The 23,151-nt window shown below is 41.4% G+C and overlaps 1 protein-coding gene across 2 annotated transcripts in view; it reads left to right on the top strand.

The window, feature by feature from the left end:
• GRB7 (growth factor receptor bound protein 7) overlaps positions 1–23,151 on the top strand; it is a 297,736-nt gene that overhangs the window by 260,537 nt on the left and 14,048 nt on the right. For both annotated transcript variants that reach the window (XM_082271983.1, XM_082271984.1), the window contains 6 exons: positions 415–513; positions 5,170–5,244; positions 11,172–11,288; positions 14,658–14,718; positions 19,421–19,508; positions 21,872–21,965. In XM_082271983.1, coding sequence (XP_082128109.1) covers positions 415–513; positions 5,170–5,244; positions 11,172–11,288; positions 14,658–14,718; positions 19,421–19,508; positions 21,872–21,965 — 534 coding nt within the window. The remainder of the gene's footprint in view (positions 1–414; positions 514–5,169; positions 5,245–11,171; positions 11,289–14,657; positions 14,719–19,420; positions 19,509–21,871; positions 21,966–23,151) is intronic.

Consider the following 23,151-nt stretch of genomic DNA (forward strand, 5'->3'; position numbering starts at 1 on the left):
CACCTTGTGGCCAAACCAATGAATACACTGGGCACTCCCATGCCCCTAAAGCAATAAGGATTGCAGAGTGGGCCAAAGCATTCTATGGGCCCCATGAGCATTGTCACTTCTACAGCTGAATGTCGCTTAATCACTCAGTAGGGGTATTGTGATGCCAGTTGCACCTCAACCTGAACTAATAAATAGTGGATAATTTAAAAACCCCCAATGCAGTTGCAAATACTGGCCTTCTACATACATTATCTTATGTGCCCTGTTCTGCTCTGCCTAAATTATCTTTATTGCTAGGCAAAAGTTACTTCCTACTGCACCATTGTATGTCAAGCAAACCCCTTAAAAACAACTCCTGTAACTAGGCCATCGTATACAATGTCTTCTTGTATGACTAAGAAATGTTGCTTGCCTCTTTTCCAGCCATACAAGATGCGGAGTGGCACTAAAGGGCTGAAAATCTTGTGCAGCGAGGATGAGCAATCTCGCACCTGTTGGCTTACTGCCATTCGACTGTTTAAGGTAAGCTGGAACGAAGCAAAATTTAAACTGTTCTCTTTTTTTATTATTATTATTATTATTATAAAAAAAAAAAACACCGTCAATAGTAAAAAAAACAAAACTTTCTGCTATAAAAAATATCCAATAAAAAATCAAATTTCTTCATCAATTCAGGTCAATATGTATTCAGTATTTAATATTTAGGCCAAATCCCATTATGCATATATTGATTGGTTTGCACAAAAGTTATAGAGTCTACAAACTATGGAATATATACTGGAATTTCTATTTATTTATTTATTTATTTTTTTTACTAATAATGGCAGCGATCAGCGACTAAGGGTCCTTTCACACGGGCGTTCAGTTTTTTTCCTCCAATCAGTGACTTTTTTTTTTTTTGCGGACACGGATGACACATTGGAGTGTCTGTTCCGTATGTCCGTTTATCATCCCATCCGTTTGCGGATGATAAACGGACATAATGCATGTCTATGTAAATACGGATGTCAGCGGATGACACCACTGACATCCGTTTTTGCGTCCGTTCCGTTTTTTAAACGGAAGAAAAATAAGGTTCTCTTCGGTCCAAAAATCGGAACTGAATGGAACGGACGGAAAACAGATGTCAGCAGATGGTCATCCGCTGGCATCCGAATTTACATAGACATGCTTTATGTCCGTTTTTCATCCGCAAACGGATGGGATGAAAAACGGACATACGGAACTCCCGTGTGAAAGGACCATTATAGTGGGACTACCATATTGTGGCGGACATTCGGACACTAACAGACACTTTTGACACTTTGTAGGAACCAGTGACACTAATACAGTGATCAGTGCTAAAAATATGCACTGTCACTGTACTATTGACACTGGCTGGGAAGGGTTTTAAACATCTAGGGCAATCAAAGGGTTAAATGTTTGCCTAGCCAGTGTTTTGTTGTACTATGTTTGGTGCTTTTACTAGGGCAAGAAAATCTATTACATCCCCACTGACAGGACAGGGCTCTGTACTGTTTACATAGGCTGGGTTCTGTTCTGTGAAAATTCATGACGATCGCCAGACCTGCTGATTGACATCTGCTGTGTTTAGACACAGCACGGCCAGGTCGCTGACGCTGCGCATGTGCCTCCTACCTGGAAGTGTCAGATCACGTACCTAGTACGTGATCTGGTGCAGCCGAGCCGCCCTCCCGCCGTATATCTGTCATGCGGTCGACAAGCAGTAAGGGAAGATACAAGAAACTTTGTACATAGGACATACAGTAGGTAGCAGAAGCCACAGAACGAATTTTGCTATGACACGTTTGACACCAATGTCCTGATTCAAATTCTTGGTCATTTTTAGAATCCCCAGATCAGCTTCTAGTTCTTGCACTGTCAGTTGTCGATCTTTGTTGATTGCAGCCCATACACAATTCTGCTTGTTGCAGACTTTCTAGAACCTTGATCACTTTCAACAGATTCTCTACCATCTTTGAAGTGTTTTTGACACACTTTCATTTGCACTGCACTCATTGCGTTGTCCCTGAAAGCCTTCTGAATAATCTGAATAGTTTCTGCAGAGGTATGTTCAAGAAAAAATGTTAAAAATTTGATGCAAATTCGTTGCTCTACTCACTTAGTCATTGTGAATGTTATGTTTGGCCACACAATACACCTGCTTACTCAATGGTATCTAGCGCCCCCACTGACTAGTACAGTGAGGTCGTCATTGCTCACGCATGTGCATTCCAGTTCACTCTGCTTTGATGCCTGCAGGTTGAACATAAGAAATGTAACAGATTCTTCCATTCACGTTAAACAAATTTCCTGCTGGGCTGTCAGAATACCCAACAGCAGCTAAATGTGATTGGATGCAAATGTTGTCTTATCGAGCATTCTGACAGCTGCTGTGTGGCATATCATTTGTTGTTGAGGCCAAAAAATTAGATTTTAGTCTATTCTGACCACCTTAAACGCATCTTGATGATTCTGAGGTCACATGGAAAAAGGTGTTATGGCCAGATGAGACTAAAATTGAATTATTTGGTCTCAACACCAAACAACATGTCTGACAATACAGCTCACCATCCAGATAACACCATTCCTACAGTAAAGCATGGAGGTGGTAATATCCTGTTATGGGGGTGTTTCTCTGCAGCAGGGACTGGAGCACTTGTCAGGATAGAAGGAAAAATGGATGGCAAAATACTATCAAATTCTTGAGGAAAAACTGCTGTCCTCTGCCAGAAAATTGTCAATGGGAAGAAGGTTTACCTTTCAACATGACAATGACCAAAAGCACACAGCAAAAATGACCACAGTGGTTAAAGGAGAAGAAGGTGAATGTTCTTGCAAGGCCTAGTCAGAGCTCAGACTTAAACCCCATTGAAAATCTGTGGAATGACTTGAAGACCGCAGTCCACAAACAGTCACCATCACATTTAACTGAAGTTGAGCAGTTCTGCAAAGAAGAGTGGGCAAATATTGCAAAGTCTGGATGTGCAACGTTAGTAGAGAGAGATCCCAACAGCCTAAAGGCTGTAATTAGTTCAAAAGGTGGTTCAACATACTGACATAAGAGAGGTGATCCTTTTTCCAACTAAGTGATTCTGTTTTTGATTTTTTTTCTGACATGTTGGTGTTATATCGTTTACTTAGATGTTATAAGTTGCACTTAAATACAGCTGGATAAAATGAAAACTGTGTATGGCTCCTTTCACACGGCCGCTCCGTGTGAAAGGTCCGCTGCGGGACTTTTTTTTTTTTTTTCCACGGAGCGGATGACATTTCTGTCATCCGCTCCGTGTGCCCGCATATCATCCCATCCGTTTGCGGATGATATGCGGACATAATGTAAGTATATGGCACTGCGGATGTCAGCGGATGACACCGCTGACATCCGATTTTCCTTCCTTTCCGTTTTTTACACGGAAGGAAAAATGGGGTTCTGTTCCATTCGTAAAAATGGAACAGAACTGAAAGGAGGAAAATCGGGTGTCAGCGGATGGTATTCCACTGACATCCGCAATGCCATTCACTTACATTATGTCCGCAAATCATCCGCAAACGGATGGGATGATTTGCGGACACACGGAGCGGCCGTGTGAAAGGACCCTAAGTCTTCATTCCAGGCTGCAAAGCAACAAAATGTAATTATTTTAAAGGGGGTGATTCTTTTCTATACCCACTGTATGTATGGATGTGAGTTAGCTTATTGTAAGCTCCTTGAGGACAGGGACTGATGTTATTGTAAAATATATGTGTAAATGTCTGCATAAATTTATGGAGCTATATATGTACCTGTAATAAATATACAGGTGCATCTATAAAAATTAGAATAGCATCAAAAAGTTAATTTATTTCAGTAATTCAATTCAAAAAGCGAAACTCAAATATTTTATATAGATGTGTTATACACAGAGTGATATATTTCTAGCATTTCTTTCTTTTAATTTTGATGATTATGGCTTACAGCTAGTGAAAACCCAAAATTCAGTATCTTCGAAAATTTGAATGTTACATAAGACCAATAAAAAAAGGATTTTTAATACAGAAATGTGTGGCTTACTGAAAAGTATGTCTATGTAGAGTATAGTATGCACTCAATACTTGGCCGGGGCTCATTTTACATGAATTACTGCATCAATGTGGTGTGGCATGGAGGCGATCAGCCTGTGGCACTGCCGCACTGCTGAGGAGTTTTGGAAGCCCAGGTTGCTTTGATAGCGGCTTTCAGATCATTTGCATTGTTGGGTCTGGTGTCTCTCATCTTCCTCTTGACAATACCCCACAGATTCTCGATGGGGTTTAGGTCAGGCGAGTTTGCCAAGCACAGTGATACCATGATCATTAAACTAGTTATTGGTACTTTTGGCAAATGAAATAAGCATCTCCATAAAGCTGGTCAGTAGAGGGAAGCATGACGTTCTCTAGAATTTCCTGGTAGAGGGTTGCACTGACTTTGGACTTGATAAAACACAATGGACCAACACCAGTAGGTGACATGCCTCCCTAAATCATCACTGACTGTGGAAACGTCATACTGCACCTCATGCATCTTGGATTCTGTGCCTCCCCACTCTTTCTCCAGAATCTGGGACCTTGATATCCAAATGAAATGCAAAATTTCCCACAGTCTGTGTTGATTGGGGAGCCATGTAATCTGCTGGGGTTGGTCCACTGTGTTTTATCAAGTCAATATTTTTGTAATAAAAATTATAATTTTTTTTTTTTGATCTTATGTAATATTCTAATTTTCTGAGACACTGAATTTTGGGTTTTCACTAGCTGTAAGCCATAATCACCAAAATGAAAAGAAAGAAATATATCACTGTGTGTGTAACACATCTATATAAAATATATGAGTTTCATTTTTCAATTGAATTACTGAAATAAATTAACTATTTTATGAGATTAACCTGTATAGTCAGAGAGTGGTGGCTACAGTCGGAGTTTGAAGCTGATTCTCCCACAAGTAAAAGCAGCCATAGCAGATTTCTTTTGGTAAATAAATTCTAAACGGTGATAAACTATAACCTATTAGATCCAATGACCTTTAAGCTTTTATTCGTTTAGAATCAGTGCAGCGGCATATTTTGATTGGTTGTATAGATTACTTTATATTGAACAGTATGCTTCATAGTCATTATGTTAGCATTTATTACTTATTATTACTTTGTTCTCGGTCTTTAGTACGGGGCTCAGCTGTACAAAAATTACCAGATTTCCAGGCGCGGTCCTCAACCTTGGACAGATCTCAAAAAACAGGTAATATGGTAGGGTTTTTTTTTTTTTTTTTTTATAAGTATTGACTGTTCTCAGTGTCTGCATGTACATTAAAGTGGAATTCCAGGGTGTACTTAATTAATCTTAAATACCCCCCAACACCTTTGCTGGCTCCTGTGTCAGCCAGCTGTGGCTGCAGGGGAGAAGAGGTAGCACTGACAACAGATGGGCCATAGGAGCCTATGGGTGCCATAACTCTCCCAGGAATTACCAACCATTGTTGAGCGCTCTCTCCTCTCCCCTGCAGCCACTACTGGCTAACACAGGAACAATGGGACCAGACCTGAGTATATACAACTTTCTTACATGGATTAGTCAGCATAGATGGGGGAGGGAGGATTTTTAAGATTAGGTAGGTATAGCCTGGAATTCCACTTTGAGGATCAACGGTATATCAGGTAATGTCTGGTATATTAGGTAATATCTAATAACCTATTCAGATAGCCCTGTACTGTAACAAAGTCCTCTATGGGTTGATACCTTTGTCAGGACTGTGCAGTAAAAAAAATGAAACAAGACAAAAAATACACACAAAAGAAAAAACTAGCAGATGCGCTGATCAATGGTTTAGTATAGCCCTCCAACTGGCTGTTGATGATAATTATACAAGCCGAAGGGTGCTGCTGCTCTCTGTGGATCCTCTGGGTGGCAGGAACACATCTAGACAAATACACAAAAGAAGAGAGGGCAAAGCCGCCCTAGTGTAACTCGGCTTTAATATGGTGAAGTTAAAAACACTACAATGGTCAAACTCATATTGTGTGAAGATAGATACAGCATAAGGATTCCACTGTGGCCGCACTCATAAAACCACCTCAAGATCCCGACGGGGGGAGTTGTGGACGTTCAACCTACCTGGCAGCACATCCGAGGCTATGCACACTCAACGTGCTGGTCCTAATGCCCATGCACTCGGTCCAGCCGGCGGCGCAGTCCAGGGACACACAAACCTACATGAGCAGAATACGGGGGAGAAGAAAGTGTGGCCATCACACAGTTGCTATGGCAATGCATTTTGGAGGGATGGCCTCCTTCCTCAGGTCACGCCCACTCAATGGTACTCGCCAATTTATAGGGGAAGATATGCTCACGCCTCCCCTGTCTCGGATCTTAAAGGGTCACAGGGGTAGGGGAGGCTTACTTATAGGCATTGGATACAATGGTAGGACTGTAGCAACTAGATGGATGAAACAACTTTATAAATTGTTTATTGGTTTTTATTGCCACCTGTTAAAGTTTTTTATGATGTTTGATCTATTTAGTTGCTACAGTCCTACTTTTGTAACTTTTGTAGCCGTTGAGTGGGCGTGACTTAAGAAAGGAGGCCACTCCTCCAAAATGCATTGTGATGGCAACTGTGTGAAGTCCACACTTTATTCCATGTGGGTTCTTGTATCCTTGAAAAGCAGCGCCAGCTGGACCGGGCGCATGCGCATTCGAATCTGCATGTTGAGCGTGGTGGTGGAGAGCCTCAGATGTGCTGCCCGGATTTGGGCAGCTAGGTTGAACATCCACAACTCCCCCCTCCCCTGTCGGGATCTTGAGATGGTTTGCCACAGTGGAATCCTTACGCTGTATCAATCTTCATACAATGTGAGTTTGACCATTGTAGTGTTTTTAACGTTACCATATTGAAGCCGAGTTACACTAGGGCGGCTTTGCATTCTCTTCTTTTGTGTTTTTATTCATTGAATTAAGTGAACTATCTATATAGGAGAACACTTTAATTTCGGTCTTTTTTGCTGGAAGTAATTGGAATTGCTGTCCTTTTCAGCAGGTGACACAATTTTGCCAGCAGATAACATATAATGTGGCTTTTGTGTAAGAGTGTACAACTCCTTTAATAACACTAATTAGTAAGCCAGTTTTTGGCAGGAAAATACTACAGGCCTTTCTATGCAACCTTGAATGCCAAGCACAGCCATTCGATAAGGATAATCTCAGGATTTAATAAAACTAGCTATCCTTATTTGCCATTTGCTTTTTAGAAAAATGGGCAATTCAAGGACAATATATAATTGTTTAGAGAGTAATGATTGAAAAGTTCAGGAATAAGTGAATTTAATCGGTAATGACAGGACAACTAGTATTGAACTGAATTATCTCTGTCCCCAAAGTGTTTGTAGTTACCTGTAATTTGGACTGTTTAAAACTTTGCAAATTTTCGTACATTTGTAAAGCTTGTAGTTACAAAGTTAGGTTTTCCTTCAAGCGTTAGTATGAAATTCTGAAAAATTGTTTCTTAGATCATTTGATATCATGAAGTCCACTAATTTAGTTTGACAGTCCTTTGAAATTTTGTTCAGACCTGCTATTTAAATGGAGTCCCAGGCATTAGAACCAAGCTTCTTATATTGTTTGTGAATTTTATGAAAGAATAATACAAAGCAAAGCTTATATAAAGCAGAAAATAACTGTATCTGAGCACCACAAAACTTTGAAAAACACCCCCTAGCATTTCTAACTACGGCCATTCTGAGTAAGGGCAGGTGATTTATGTAGCATTTACTTCCTGGAATCCGTCTTCCCTTTGCTCAGGCATGGAGGCAGGAGGGGGGGCTTAGCTGAGAAATTTACTCCTCCTGATGAAAGGAAAAAGAGAATGCCCATGAAGACTCCTGGGATGTATTACATAATTTTGGGTTAGGCCAGAAACCTGAAGAAATGTAAAAAAAAAAGGTTGGCATCAAGTGCATGCAAATAAACAGCTTCTCGGCAGCTGGGTCTTGGCACCGAGCGGCCGCATATTGGCGTGAAATAACGCTAATAGAGCTGTGCCAAGAGCATGCACTGCGTGATCTCCCAGCACAGTGGCCCGCGGATAATGGAACCCTCCTGATCACAAGCAGCCTTGGTGCCAAGTGGCTGCATATTGGCATGCAATAGCACTAATAGAGCTGTGCCGAGAGCGTGTACCGTGCGCGCTCCGGCACAGTGACCGGCGGATAATGGAAACGATCGGGAGTTTTCCCATCATGTGACCACCATGACAGCTAATCTATAGCTAATATATGCGCGATCCTGTGCAGCGTGGCCGCTCTGTAGCACTAAAACTGCTATAGCAGTGTTGGTAAATGATTAATTGTGGATAGACGCTTGAGGGTGTATCATGCTCTATATAAAACTTTTTATCCTCCACCACTTCCAGGAACACTGAGATGTTTGCTGTGAGTGTATTGTTATAATTTAAACACCAAAGCATATACTTTGTTACAACTTCCACAGTCGTTACATCACAGCATGCATTCAAACAACACAGTCATTACCTATTATTTATTTACTACTGGCCACAAAAAAAAAAAATCTCTTTCGTTCATCGATGGACACAGCTCCTGATCTTCTTAAGCATTGGGTTATACTGCCCTTTACAGGAGTAAGACACTAGCAGAAAAAATCTGGCTACTCCTATGGGCAGTCCCAGGGGGTATACTCCCTCTCTCTGCTATAGGTACTTCGCCCCGTCCGTCGTTCCTTCCAAAGGTGGTCTCTGACTTTCATTTGAATGAAGACATTGTGTTGCCTTCCCTGTGTCCCAGGACAAAACATCCAAAGGAAATTGCCTTGCATGCCTTGGATGTGGTCCGGGTGATTAGGTTGTACCTGGCAGTTACGGAGTCTTTTAGGAAATCAGACTCACTTTTTGTGCTCATGGATTGGCCTCGGAAAAGGTTGTCCGCTTCCTCTGTGACCATTTCCAGATGGATCCCCCTGTCAAGGCGCACTCTACATCAGGCGTCAGTGACACAAGTTTTCTAGGCGGACACCTGGTCGTCGGTGCACACTTTCACAGAGTTCTATAAAGTAGATGTGTTGGCACCTGTGGATGCTTCTTTTTTGCAGGCTGCTGTTTAGAGGACCCGGTCCTCTTTGAGGGTGTATTGTTTTTTTTTTTTCAGGTGGGCTCCAGGTGTTTTGGTTGAGCTCCTGTTTACCTGGCTATAGTTTAGCCTTGGGAATTTATTTTTCGCTCTTCCCACCCCTCATGTTTAACGCTGCTTTGGGACGTCCCAATGGTTAAGAAGATCAGGAGCTGTGTCCGTCAATGAATGAAAGAAAAAATGTGATTTTTGACTTACCGTAAAATCCATTTCTCTTATGTTAATTAAAAGTCAGACTGTTTTTCTGCCTAGTGTCCTACTCCTGTAGGGGGCAGTATAACCCAATAAAGTGCCAATATACAGCGCAGAAAGGTTAGTGATATGACAATAAATACTTATAAATAGTCACACCAAATAATTATAACTAATCATAATCTGCAACGTGCAAACCATGTGCAAAAATTACTAAGCTTATACAATACCCCTTGTTAGGGTGTCATAAAATGTGGAATAATTCAACGTGATAGTCCAATAAATATATATATAGTAATAGTCCAATAAGTATCAAATATAAATATGGTGATAGTCCAATAAATATACATAAATAGTGATGTCAGCAAGTGTCCAAAGAAATCCAAAAGTGCTTAAGTGCAAGAAGAGAAGTGCAGAATCATGCCATCAATCCAGTGCTGTGGAATGTGCCAATCCTCCCCCTTTGGATGTTCAACTTACTGGACTCAAATGACCCCTAGGCTGTATAGCTGAGAGGGTCAAAAAGGCTTGTGTCCCAGTAAGGAACCTGGTTGGAAATCCTTGGAGGTCTGATATCTGTAGTTCTCAATGGCCCGGTATGCATATATAAAGGGAAGAAGCTCACAATAGTGTAACTCCGTGATATAACTTTTATTTGCAATACACATAGAGTAACACTCACATTTTGTGGAGTAAAATCAGGCTGGTAATAGGTAAAAAGCTGATCTAGTATCGCTTCCTGGCCGTGTGCGCTCGGGATGTCTCCTTGGTCCCGGCGTGCGTTCCACTTTGTGGGCAAAGTATAACCCAATGGTTAAGAAGATCAGGAGCTGTTTCCATCAATGAACGTCAGAGAAATGGATTTTACGGTCAAAAACCCAATTTTTACACAATACAACATACTAAAAATATACCCACAATTTCCCAAAGCCATAAAGACAACAAGGGATCCTGTTGAAGCTTTGTCAGAAGCCCAGTCTCACACTGGAACCGTACGCTTTCGGATAAAGTTGCAAAAAGGAAGAATAAATGGGACTTTAAAGGTGTTGAACCCCCTCTCAGAATGATTACCAGTACACAGTCATGAATTAAAAGAGATTTTTATTACAAAATTAATTTAAAAAATGTAATGTTAGGGATTTACATCCCTTTTATAACCATAGAAAGTTTTTACAACTCATATTCAAACCCAAAGCACCCCTGAAGATAGAGGTCCCTCCTCCTGTGTGTATACAGCTTAAATTGTGTTAATGTTTGAAAACCACCACATAGTAGTTGTACATAAAGTTTTACACAAGGAAGGGATAACTCCTCCCGACATGTTTTGCCTTTGTCGGCTTCTTCTAGGGCTCAGATAAGTGCAGTAAAAATGGGTTGAATTAATGAATAACTCTGGAGGATCCAACAAGAGATTTCTCTCTATGCAGTCAGCCCCCCTTATATGCTGAGCAAGCACACAAGTCAGGGAGCTCTACCAGGGAGCCACATACACAGCCCCAGGCTGGGGGAAAAAAAGAGGGGGTGGCGCCGACACCTCTTAGAGAAGTCTCAAAGCACTAACAAGGTGACCCGACACCTCTTAGATAAGTCTCAAAGCACTAGCAAGCTTGTTTCATATGTATAGTTCTATTGGAATGCAGGGATAGGCAGCTGTGTTTAATGTATATAGGTCTTAAATTGTCTTTAATGAGGATTCCTACCAAAAAAGAAAGATTTCTGCTCAGAAATGGTGTCCTTCACACAGTGCACCTGTGGATAAAAACCGAACAAATAAATACAACATATTAATACAAATTGGACAATTCCTTTAAATGTAACCCATTGTTTTGCTCTTCACAGCGCAGCGTGTCAGATAGCACGTTGGTTCCTATGGATTTTTCAGGCTGTACAGGTCGAGTCATAGAGAATCCTCTGGAGGCATTGTCTGTGGCCTTGGAAGAAGCTCAGTCCTGGCGGGTGAGTATAGAATGACACCATTAACTTAGCTTTAATTAATCATGGCTAGATTACAATGAGTGGGGTTGCACGAATGCCACTACCATTCTTTATGGTATACGGTTTTATTACCACTATGACTTTCATATTAAGTTGCAATCTGTATATTTGACTGCTGTGGGGTACAGAACTGATGTCAGAGGTCAGAGGAGAATGGAACAACTGCAGGATCAGAGGTGCTATAGCCCTGCTATAGGCTACAATACACCTCCTCCTTATGTTTTATGGAGATGAAGAAATAAGGTGTTCTATAGTCCCCGCAATTAGACGGGCCACCATACATTATGCAATTTTCTTTCCTTCCACCACAGGTTGAAGGGAATCCCTCCCGCAGCACCATTTGTGTTCTGCCGATGGGAAGCACAGGAGGCCTTCCCCACCGCCAGAATGCAATGACTGCTGTGGGCGGCTCTAGCCACCAGCAGTGAGCAGGACAAAAAAAGAGCAAGCTGGATGTACTGCAGTCGACCATTGAATCAACTTCAGTACAAACAGCCTGACCATAGATGGATCGAAAATTGGCTGGTTCCTGCCAAAGCGGCCACATTTCAATCCATTCATGGCCAGCTTTAGTGAGTGTTGTCACCCTAGAACAGAAAGTTTGTTGCTGGCAGAATCACCAGGTAAAAATATAGAGAAAAAGCCTAAAAAAACACTAATCCAGTAACCATATAGATTGTCTGAAGTCTTCCATGGGGACTAACATTTCAACCTTGTAGGCAGCACAGTTGTACAGGAATCACCCCATCATGGGATAATCCAGAAAGCGAGAAATAGATTTATACTGGACTCAAAATATGGGTTTCACCCTTATTTACCCACCTATTTGTTAGCCCCATTCACAAACCCAACCTTTACAGTTATGGTATGCCTTGTTTGTCAGAGCCGTCCCAGGCACAAGTGACCCTTACAATAGCTATCCTTCTAATGGACATTAAAGGTTTTTTTTTCTTCCCCTGGTCTGTCTTATTCAACCACTGTATGAAATATTTTGAATAAACCAGAATAGTGGGGGACCAAATTGCTCAACCTATAACAAAATACAGGAGAGAGGTATGCTTATAGAAAACCACCTGCTGGATGTAGGTTGTAAATATTAGGGATGCACCGATCCGATATTGGGATCGGATATCGGTGCCGATATGGCCATAATAGCTGGATCGGGGGATCGGTAAAATTAACAGATCCACGGCTGATCCGGTTTTGCTCTTTACATAGCTGTGAGGGAGCAGAGAACAGCTGTCAAAGAAAAAAAAAAAGAGCCTCCTGAAATGCCTGTCAGTCTCCCAGTTAGGCCTCTTTCACGCGGCTGCTCCGATTTTTTTCTTCCGCTCCGGCACTTTTTATTTATTTTTTCATGGACACGGATGATACTTGTGTCATCCGCTCCGTATGTCCGCATATCATCCCATCCGTTTGCGGATGATATACGGACATGATGTATGTCTATGGGATTGCGGATGTCAGCGGATGACACCGCTGACATCCGATTTTGCATCCGTTTTTTAAACGGAAGAAAAATAGGGTTCTGTTCCGTTCCAAAAAACGGAACAGAACTGAAAGGACACAAATCGGATGTCAGCTGACATCCGCAATCCCATTGACATGCATTATGTCCGTATATCACCTGCAAATGGATGGGTGATATACGGACATACGGAACGCCCGTGTGAAAGAGGCCTTAAGTAAACACAATGAATACAATGTATCTTTTTGTTCCATCTGTCGGAGGAGGGAAGTTTAACCTCTTAAATGCACAATTGTTATAAGGTATCTGTCGATACCGATCCGGAAATATTATTTTGTTATAAGCTCACAAAACAGTACTTCTGGATCGGACTCGGGTTCAGCGATTTCACAAAGCAAAAGATCGGCATCGGGATCAAAAAAGTTGGATCGGTGCATCCCTAGTAAATATGATATATATATTATATTTCATAGTTATCAGAGTAAGCAAATTAAAAAAAATTTGTTTTTATTCCTGGACATAATATATAAAGAAAAAACATACACTATATTACCAAAAGTATTGGGATGTCTGCCTTTACACGCACATTAACTTTAATGGCACCCCAGTCTTAGTCCGTAGGGTTCAATATTGAGTTGGCCCACCCTTTGTAGCTATAACAGCTTCAACTCTTCTGGGAAGGCTGTCCACAAGGTTTAGGAGTGTGTCTATGGGAATGTTTGACCATTCTTCTAGAAGCGTGTGAGGTCAGGCACTGATGTTGGAGTGAAGGCCTGGCTCGTAGTCTCCACTCTAATTCATCCCAAAGGTGTTCTATCTGGCTGAGGTCAGGACTCCCAAACTCGCTCATCCATGTCTTTATGAACCTTGCTTTGTTCAATGATGCGCAGGCATGTTGGAACTGGAAGGGGCCATCCCCAAACTGTTCCCACAAGTTGGGAACATAAAATTGTCCAAAATATCTTGGTATGCTGATGCCTTAAGAGTTCCCTTCACTGGAACTAAGGGGCCAAGCCCAACCCCTGAAAAACAACCCCACACCATAATCCCCCCTCCACCAAATGATTTGGACCAGTGCACAAAGCAAGGTTCATAAAGACATGGATGAGCGAGTTTGGGATGGAGGAACTTGACTGGCCTGTACAGAGTCTTGACCTCAACCCGATAGAACACCTTTGGGATGAGTTAGAGTGGAGACTACGAGTCAGGCCTTCTCGTCCACATCAGTGCCTAACCTCACATATGCGCTTCTGAAAGAATGGTCAATGGACACTCCTAAACCTTGTGTACAGCCTTCCCAGAAGAGTTGAAGCTGTTATAGCTGCAAAGGGTGTGCCAACTCAATATTGAACCCTACGGTCTAAGACTGGGATGCCATTAAAGTTCATGTGTGTGTAAAGGCAGGCGTCCCAATACTTTTGTTAATATAGTATACATACAAAAACATACATTGCCTTTACTAAGCCAAGGTTCACACTAATGCAGGGTGGGAAATGCCAATCTGTGTGCATTCCCCGCACCCCATTCCAATCACACTGCCCTTGCGATCCACTGCAGTTGTCAACACAAAGTTAACGACGCTGTGTGTGTGCCTGCACTGGATCGCATTGTACTAAAGGACCATGCAATCCAGATGCAGTGCGGCTAAAAAAAAAAAAAGGTGTATGCATGTCTTCGTGTGATGTGGTAGCAGGTGCATTGCAATTGAGTGTGAACCGATGCTTATTTGCAAGGAAAGTGACCATCTTTCCATGCAACTACAGATGAAATTTATTTTGGGTCTCCTATGTATATAGGTGCAATATATAACATTTCTGGTTAATAGAATGTCAGTATCTAACATGCTGTGTATTGTCTTGCAGAAAAAAACAACTCAGCGTTATAGTCTGCCCAACCCATGCCAAACTACCCCGAGCAGTGCAGGTAAGTTAAAGTAAGCTGGCACATGTGTTAGACACAGAGATGGGGGAACATTTTTATTAGGTGCAAAAGCTGCAAAACTCGCTAAGTCCTTTGCTGCATACACTTATCTTAGCTTAACCTGCCCTACTGAAACTGTTCCAAGCAGTAAATCACAGTATAGATTTTTTTGGTATCTGCGTACCTGAGTCAGTTTAAGCACATTTAAAATTCCTAAGCCCTGGTGAAGGGGGAGTGTGTTTGGTCCCCGAAACAAGATGGCCTATTTCTGCTAAATCAATTTTACCATTCAAAATGTGGACTTTTGTTTGGTGCTCTCATTGGACTGTATGAATGCAGATTCTCAATGCTGGGTTCTATCCATGTTTCTAAGGGGTATCCTCATTGGAGTGCTGCCAAACCAGAGCCAGTGTGCCCAGTGACAGTTTCAGTGACCCTAAGAATATCTGACTCCAGCACCCATTTGGTCTTGTTTTGGACTTTTATTACTGGGAGATTATTAGTCCCAGAATAATAAAATCACATTTTTTAACATATTATTGAAATCAAATTTATGCAGCGCTAGCATCAGTTGTTGTTCAAGTGAAAATTATTAAACATTCAATTTATCACACTCAAATTTATACTCTATAGGTGATCAAAATAAAGTGCTCAAGTGCTGGTAATTATCAAATAAGTCCATATAAACAATAAATGCCAATTGCATATAAAAAAGTCCTTAGTTGTGATCCAAAGTAAAGTGCTGGAGTGCCAAAATATATATAAGGTGCTTCAAAGTGCCCCTCTCGGTTCCCCACTCACCAAATTGCCAATATATAGAAGCCTTGTATGATATTGCACAGTAGCCCTTAATGCCAGGATCTTTAGGGAACTTTCTCCAATATGACCTTCGATATGTAAATGGGTCCGCTTCCGCTTCCACCTTTTTTACATGCTCTATTCTGGACCCTCAAACAAGGTAACAATTGTGGTAGTCTTCTTTGTTTACCTACTGTTCTGGCAGTGGTAATTTTTATAATAGTAACGAGTAACTATGCAGCACAAAAAAAAAATATTGGAGTAGAAGTACTGAAATCATTGAAAAAATGTAGTGAAGTAAAAGTGGAAGTAGGAGAAAAAAATTCTACTCTAGGAAAGTACAGATAGCGCCTTTCGGTACTTAAGTACAGTAGTGAAGTAGTTCTACTTAGTTACTATGAGGTGGATTTACTAAAACTGGAGAGTGCAAAATCTGGTGCAGCTCTGCATGGAAACCAGTCAGCTTCCAGGCTTTTTGTCAAAGCTTAATTGAACAAGCTGAAGTTAGAAGCTGATTGGCTACCATGCACAGCTGAACCAGATTTTGCACTCTCCAGTTTTAATAAATCAACCCCAAAACATCTCTGCTAATGCATAAGTGAGAACAGATAAGGGAATCCAAACTGCAGTATCAAAGGTGTTTAGAGTGTAACTGCACTTTTTTTGGAGGGGGGGGGGGTAAAGCAAGACATAGATAGAACAAAATTTGATTGGTTCAGCAGAGACTAGACAAATTTCAATCCATCTATTGCAATTATACCAGAGAAGTCAATCTAGTCATTGATTTGTCTCAAACCAGCTTGTTGGAAAGTTTTCCATCATTTAACACTGCAGCCATTTGACTGCAGCTCTGATCAATGTATTCTGACAGCAGAGGAGTCCCCGCTGTCAGAATACAATAACACAGCAGGGAGCATTCCTCTATCTACTTCACTTGTGTGGATGGGAAATCTATTCATTTTTTTCAATTATCTCACTGACTGATCTAAAAAACTGGACCATTTTTGGTCAGTCTTGATTTAACTGCACTGAGAGTGAAGTTAAGCCTAAAATATCCTTTTATATTAGTGTGTATTTGCATTTACATTTCTACATCCAAGCACTAAAAATGTTGTGCAGTGATGAAGATTCTAACAAGTCAGCTTCCATTACAGATTTTTGATTTGTGACTTAAAGAGGAAGTAAACCCTCCTCAGGAAGTTGTACCTATAGGTAAGCCTATATTAAGGCTTACCTATAGGTACTGTAAATATCTCCTAAACATGTACGGTTTAGGAGATATTTACCTTTAATGCAGCCAGTGACGTCACTGGCGCATGCGCTCTGAAGGAACGGCAGATCGTGCCGTTCCTTCAGAGCCCCGTGCCGTGACCGTCGGCTCCCGCGCGCGTGCGCGGGAGTGACGTCCCCACGGCTCCGGCCAATCAGATGGCCGGATGCCGCGATCCCGGAAGACTATACATGTCGCCCGTCATACAGGTAAGCGGACGGCACGGCGGGGGCTCGTTCTAAGGTAAGTATTTCATAATGAGCTAGTATGCGATGCATACTAGCTCATTATGGGTTTCTCTTTCAGGATGTAAAGAAGAGAAAAATTTTTTTTCTCAGTGTACAATCTCTTTAAAACGTTAATAAAAGAGGTAAAAATGTGAAGAACCACTTAGGTTAAAAAAATGGAACACAGGTGCATACAAAAAAAATTTAGTTTTAGAGTAGAGTAGGAAAGTGTTAAAACCCTGGTTATTGTTTTCTTGCTTTCTGTGTTCCCCTTCCATTTGAAAATTATGCTGGCTCTACACTAGTAGAAGTTTTTGAATTTTTTTTTAAAGAACGTTCTTTTGATTTTGTAATCATTAGTGGGGTCAAATCAATGTTCATTTTCAACCCCAGTGACAAAAACATTTGAAGGAGCAGGATGGAAATGTTTTTCTTGAACAGATTAATTTCTAACAGTAGGGGGATTTACTAAAACTTGAGCGTGCAGCTCTGCATAGAAACCAGTCAGCTTCCAGGTTTAACCCCTTTGCGCCTAAGGGTAAAAGAAATCTTAATGCCTATGCCCAATTTTGCAACTTTGACATGTGTTAGTAAACCTGTGCATATCATTACAACTACTTTGTGCATCCAGGTGGATTAAACCTAATCGGGCTTTTATTTGGTAGTAAATGGTAATTGACATCTCCTGATTTATTTATTTATTTTTTTTATCTAAGGAAAACTGGGCCAAAATAGTAAAAAAAAAAATGTTTTTTAAAACTCAACTGTGTATTTCTTACTACTACTATAACCTACCACCAAAAAACAACCCAAAATAAATTATCCTGCTCCTGACCATTGCAGTGATACCACATATGTGTATATTAGTTGTTATTTGTACCTGTAGTATAGCCCAGAAACAATAGTGCGCATTTTTTTTTTTTTTTATCCTGCCTAAAACAAACTGACACTGATACTAAATTAAAAAGAAAAAAAAAATTCTCACCCTGACATTGACCCAAACACTAACCATGTGGCTAACCTTGATCAAACTTTGATCTAGATTTTTTTTTTCTTTTTATTTAATTATTATTATTATTTTTTTTTCTATACACCCTTTTTTTTTCTATCTCTACAAGGACAGAGAAAGATACAAGATACCATTCTCAGACACAGAAAACATGGGAGCCGGTTTCACAGTGATTGATCACTGTGATAGCCAATCAGAGACTATCTCAGCGATCAGGTGACCTGGAATTGGACGTTGGTCTCTTGGTGAGACCCCGGGAGATACACAAATATGCGGCCCCACAGAAAAAAGCACAGTCCAGGGGGGCTGCATATTTGCATACTGTCGGTGTGAAGGGATTAAAGTAGAAGTTCAGGCTAAAACTAAAATCTCAAAATCTACAGGGATCTACATTCTAAGACTAACCTATCTAGCCCTGTAAAGAAGAAATCGCTATACATACCTTTTCTGAAGCCACGTCAATCCAGTCACACGCTGAGCTGTCAGCAGCGGCTTCCCTGTGGAGGCGGGTACAGAAGGGCCAGCCAACAATGGAAGCCCCATAGTATGTCTATGGGTGACATCACTTCCCTGGTATTTGCCAGCCATTGTTGGCTGTGACCTCTCAGAGCTTCCACCGCTGGAGACTGGACTGGATCGGCTTCAGAAAAGTTATGCATAGCGATTTTTTCTTTACAGGGTTAGATAGGTTAGTCTTAGATTGTAGATGCAAATAGATTTAGAGATTTTAGTTTTAGGGTGAACTTCCACTTTAAGGCTTGGTTCACACTGCCCTAACTTGGGATCCAACTTGTGAGACCCCAAGTGGTATGACATGTGAAATTGTATGTTAGTAAATGACAGCTGTCTTAATTAGCACTACTGAAGTCGCTCCAATTTTAGAAAAGGTTCCTGTATACTTCAAGGCGACTTCCTTCAGACTTGTGCCCTTAGACTTTAATGGAAATCGCCTCCAATTTGGATCCTCATCTATATTGATGTGATATGGATCCAACATTACAGGAAGACTACCCAGGCATTCCCTGAAAGTCACTTCAAAGTCGCTTTAAGTTATACTCAGGTCACTAGCAAATCGCCAGGAACCGCACCACAGGTCGCGGCAGTGTGCACCGAGCCTTATTATCAAAGTTTAGTTGAACAAGCGAAGTTAGAAGTTGATTAATTGCTACGCACAGCTGCACCAGATTCTGTGTGCTCCAGTTTTAGTAAATCTCCCCCAGTGTATGTGGTTCTTAGTTTCAGAAATTGCATTGGTCCAGTCATTGAATGCACAAAAAAATGTCATAAGAATGTTTATTAGAAAATCTATTTCTGTATAGCCAACTTTACCCTCTCTCAAGTGAATTCAGTCTCTATGAGCTACATGTGTGCGGATAGTTCATCAATCTTTTTTTCCGACAGTCATACACAAGACTCAGGCGTGGTATCATGGACGTCTATCAAGAGATGAGACTCAGCGCCTCATGATGCAGCAAGGAATGGCAGACGGGTAAGACCAGAAAGCCTTGCCATCTTGTCATCACTAATTCTGAATCTCTCCACACTTCTAAGTGGATCTTCACTCACAATAACGCCCATCATCAAAACGGCGTTACTCTTTTGTTTACTGTAAACATATATCTTGCTAATGTGGTTTGAATCTATATAATTATTATATTTTATGTATACTGTGAACATCTCTTACCATATCCAGACTTCAAGCGAAGGTTAAACTTTCACAGAAATGACATGAACTTAAAACAAGTATATTTTTTCCCCATATTGTATATACAGAGACATAGACCAGTTTAGCCAGCTCTAAATGCAGCAAATCAAACTAAGACCACCCTGTAAAAGAAGATACATACTTACCTTTTTCACAGACAATATTGTAAAACTACTCTGTATTATATCTGAATTATCCCAGGCCACCAGTAGTATCTAGCCTGTCCTATATACCTGGTCCCTCAACTACAAAGCAAAAGTACTAATATAATTACCTTGCTTCCCAATAGTTATATACCTATACCACAAACAAGGGTTAAAGTTTTTATTTCTGAAAGGAAGAGGAACCAGTAACTGCTGCAGGAGGTTCAAAGAGATCAAAAGCTCCCAGAAGTGTCAGTTTACCAGTGGATTTTAAGGGGCAATATCTCATAGAATATAGGATTATAATTTGGGGAAAATCTTACTATTGAGTAATAAGTTAAGGGTTAAAGTTAAGTTGAATTTATGTGTGTAAAGGTCCCCCTTCACCTTCCTCAACACTCACTGAAATTTATAAGGCTTACCTATAGGTACTGTAAATATCTTCTAGTGATCGACCGATTATCGGCAACACCGATATATCGGTGGCCAATGTGCACTTTCCCCGATATGTCGGAATCAGCCTTTGGATTTACCGATATTGCCGATATTTCGGGAAAGTGCTAGAGGCATCACCCCGGTACCGGCATCCATAGCCGACGGTCGGCTGTCTTGTAATGACAACCAATGCGGCTGAGAAGCCGCTCGGCTGTCATTCCAAGGAGCGGGAGGGGCGCCCTTCCCGCTGCCTTCCGCGGCTCGCCCGGGTCTCACGTCCCACCAGGAGACCCGGGCAGCCAAAGAGAAGACACGATCAAAGCTGCATTCGGCTCTGACTGGGTCTCCATTTTTTTTAATTCAGCGGCGAGTACCCGGAAGTGATGTCATGACATCACATCACTTACGGGTACTGGCAGCACCAAATTCAAAAAACGTACAGCATTCAAAACAGCCAAACTTGGCGTTTTGAATGCTTTTAAGTGCAGAAGAGGGGTTTGGGGTCTTTTAGACCCCCAGATCCCTCCAGCACAGTACATGTAGACATTAAAAAAAAAAAAAGAAAATTTTAGTGTCCGAAAATATCGGCCAATATCGGCCAATACCAAAATCCGTTGACCAAAATATCGGTATTGGCGTTAAAAAAGCTATATCGGTCGATCAATAATATCTTCTAAACGTGCACCGTTTAGGAGATATTTACTGTATATATAGCCAATGGCGTCATATGCGCATGCACTCTGAAGGAACGGCCACCCATCCATTTCTTCAGAGCCCTGTGCCGTGACCGGCAGCTCCCGCGCGCATGCGCAGGAGTGATGTCATGCGGCTCCGGCCAGTCACGTAGCCGAAGTCCGCGGACCTGGAAGGAAGACGGGTGAAGATGGATGCAGCCTTCAACTGTGACAACGAGGGCTTTGTTTGCAGGTAAGTTTCACGTAATGTGCTAGTATGCGATGCATACTAGCATATTATGCCTTTACTTTGCCGGTCAGGAAAAAAAAAAAGGCAGTGCTTTACTTTGTCTTTAAGGTAAAACTCTCATGAGAGTAACATGTAGACTGCCATTGCTGGTCTCCTGAAAATGGCAGATGATTAGCTGTTTCTGGCTTCTATACCTCTGAGTTTGAGGAGGCTTGGCTGTATTTGTAATCTTTGACTAATAACACACAGCTGCCTTTTGACTACCAAGAGATTCAAGAGAGGATTGGCTAAATCTTGGCCAAACAAGAAAAGCCTTTTAGATCCATTGACAAATGTTGCAGATTACTCTTGACGTGATTATGGTCTTGTATATTGATGAGTAGTGATTGCCATATCATAGGAGCATAGTACCTCTGTTGAAAGACAAATTACAGCACTAACAAGGTGAGAATTCCCTGCCCTGAGGTTGACTGTGATCTGACTATTGAAAGCTGGAAACTTGTTGTCATTGAGTATTAAAGGTGGACAAAGAGATAGCAAATTGTTTGGGTTGTTCTAGTCATCAGCAACGGTATGAAATAAAATAAGACATATCTTCTCTTGTCTTCTGACATAGATACTCTCTCTCTCTCTGCCCCCCTACAGAGTTTTCCTGGTACGAGAAAGCACAAGAAATCCCAAAGGATTTGTCCTGTCATTGTGTCACTTGCAGAAGATCAAGCACTACCTCATCCTACCGGTATGTGGCTGACCTCAGTGCAACTGGAGAACGTGCGGAGAACATGGTGCATTATGCAAAGCAATTATGGCACTGAAATAGCTAGCTGCTAAATTAAACCTGACTCTGATAAGAATTTATGATGTAACCCTGGAGCCATTAGTTCTTTCTGCTAGATAAGCAGTTTTTAATATAAGCAAATTTAAAGGAAACTTGTACTGAGGGAAACACAAAGGCTTCAACTGCTCCCAATTTTCTGAAAATAATATCTGTCTGGCAATCTCTGGCCTCAGTGTTTTATACCCTAAAACATGCTAGCAGTGAATGAAGTCATACTTTTTTTTTGGATCACTTTTCCTAAAACCATTAATAATCCCATTGCACACATTCCTAGAGAATGCTCTGAAATATTGGGTTCTGCAGTGACCACCAGCTGAAGACTGGATCATACATGACACAGTGAAACCATTCGCTAGCACACCATGGATTTTCAAATTGGGTCCAAACGTTTTATTGAAGATGAAACATTTATCACATGCAGGGCTGGCCCAAGACATTGTGCTGCCTGAGTCCAAGAAAAAAAAAAAAAAAATCACACCAAACAAAAGCCCCCCCCCCCCCCATCCATTATTTTATATAAATATAAAATGTATAAAATATTATATATACTGTTATCTTCTTCCATAACTCACCACCGGAATGATCCACCAAATGCCCACTGTCTGTCCTCAGTCCTCCTATCACTACTGTCTACCGCCACTCCATCTAATCCAGCCTGTCTGCATTAGATGGAGTGCGCTGATGTCTGACATCATTGCACACACCACGATCACATGAAGGACATTCCCCTGGGGAGGAGACGCTCCACCTTCTCATACTCATCAGTTTGCACTATGGGCGGCAGTATGAGATGGAGAAATGCCACCCGTAACGCGCCACAAATTGATGATACACAAAACTGCTGGTAAAAAAAATTTGGGAGTTAATTTGCTGCACCTCTCCAAGGGCTGCCTGGGTCCAATGGACCCAGTGGGACCCATGGTAGGGCCAGCCCTGATCACATGCCTGACGAAGGGGTCCTGCATAACTCCGGAACATTGCACCTTCCTATCTGTGATGTGATCATTCTTCAATTAAACATTTGAACCTAATTTGAAGATCCATGGTGTGCTGGCGAATATTTGCACCTTTCCTAAAAGGCACACTC

The sequence above is a fragment of the Pelophylax lessonae genome (genome assembly GCF_965119305.1).
Source record: "Pelophylax lessonae genome assembly, chromosome: 11".
Taxonomy (NCBI): domain Eukaryota; kingdom Metazoa; phylum Chordata; class Amphibia; order Anura; family Ranidae; genus Pelophylax; species Pelophylax lessonae.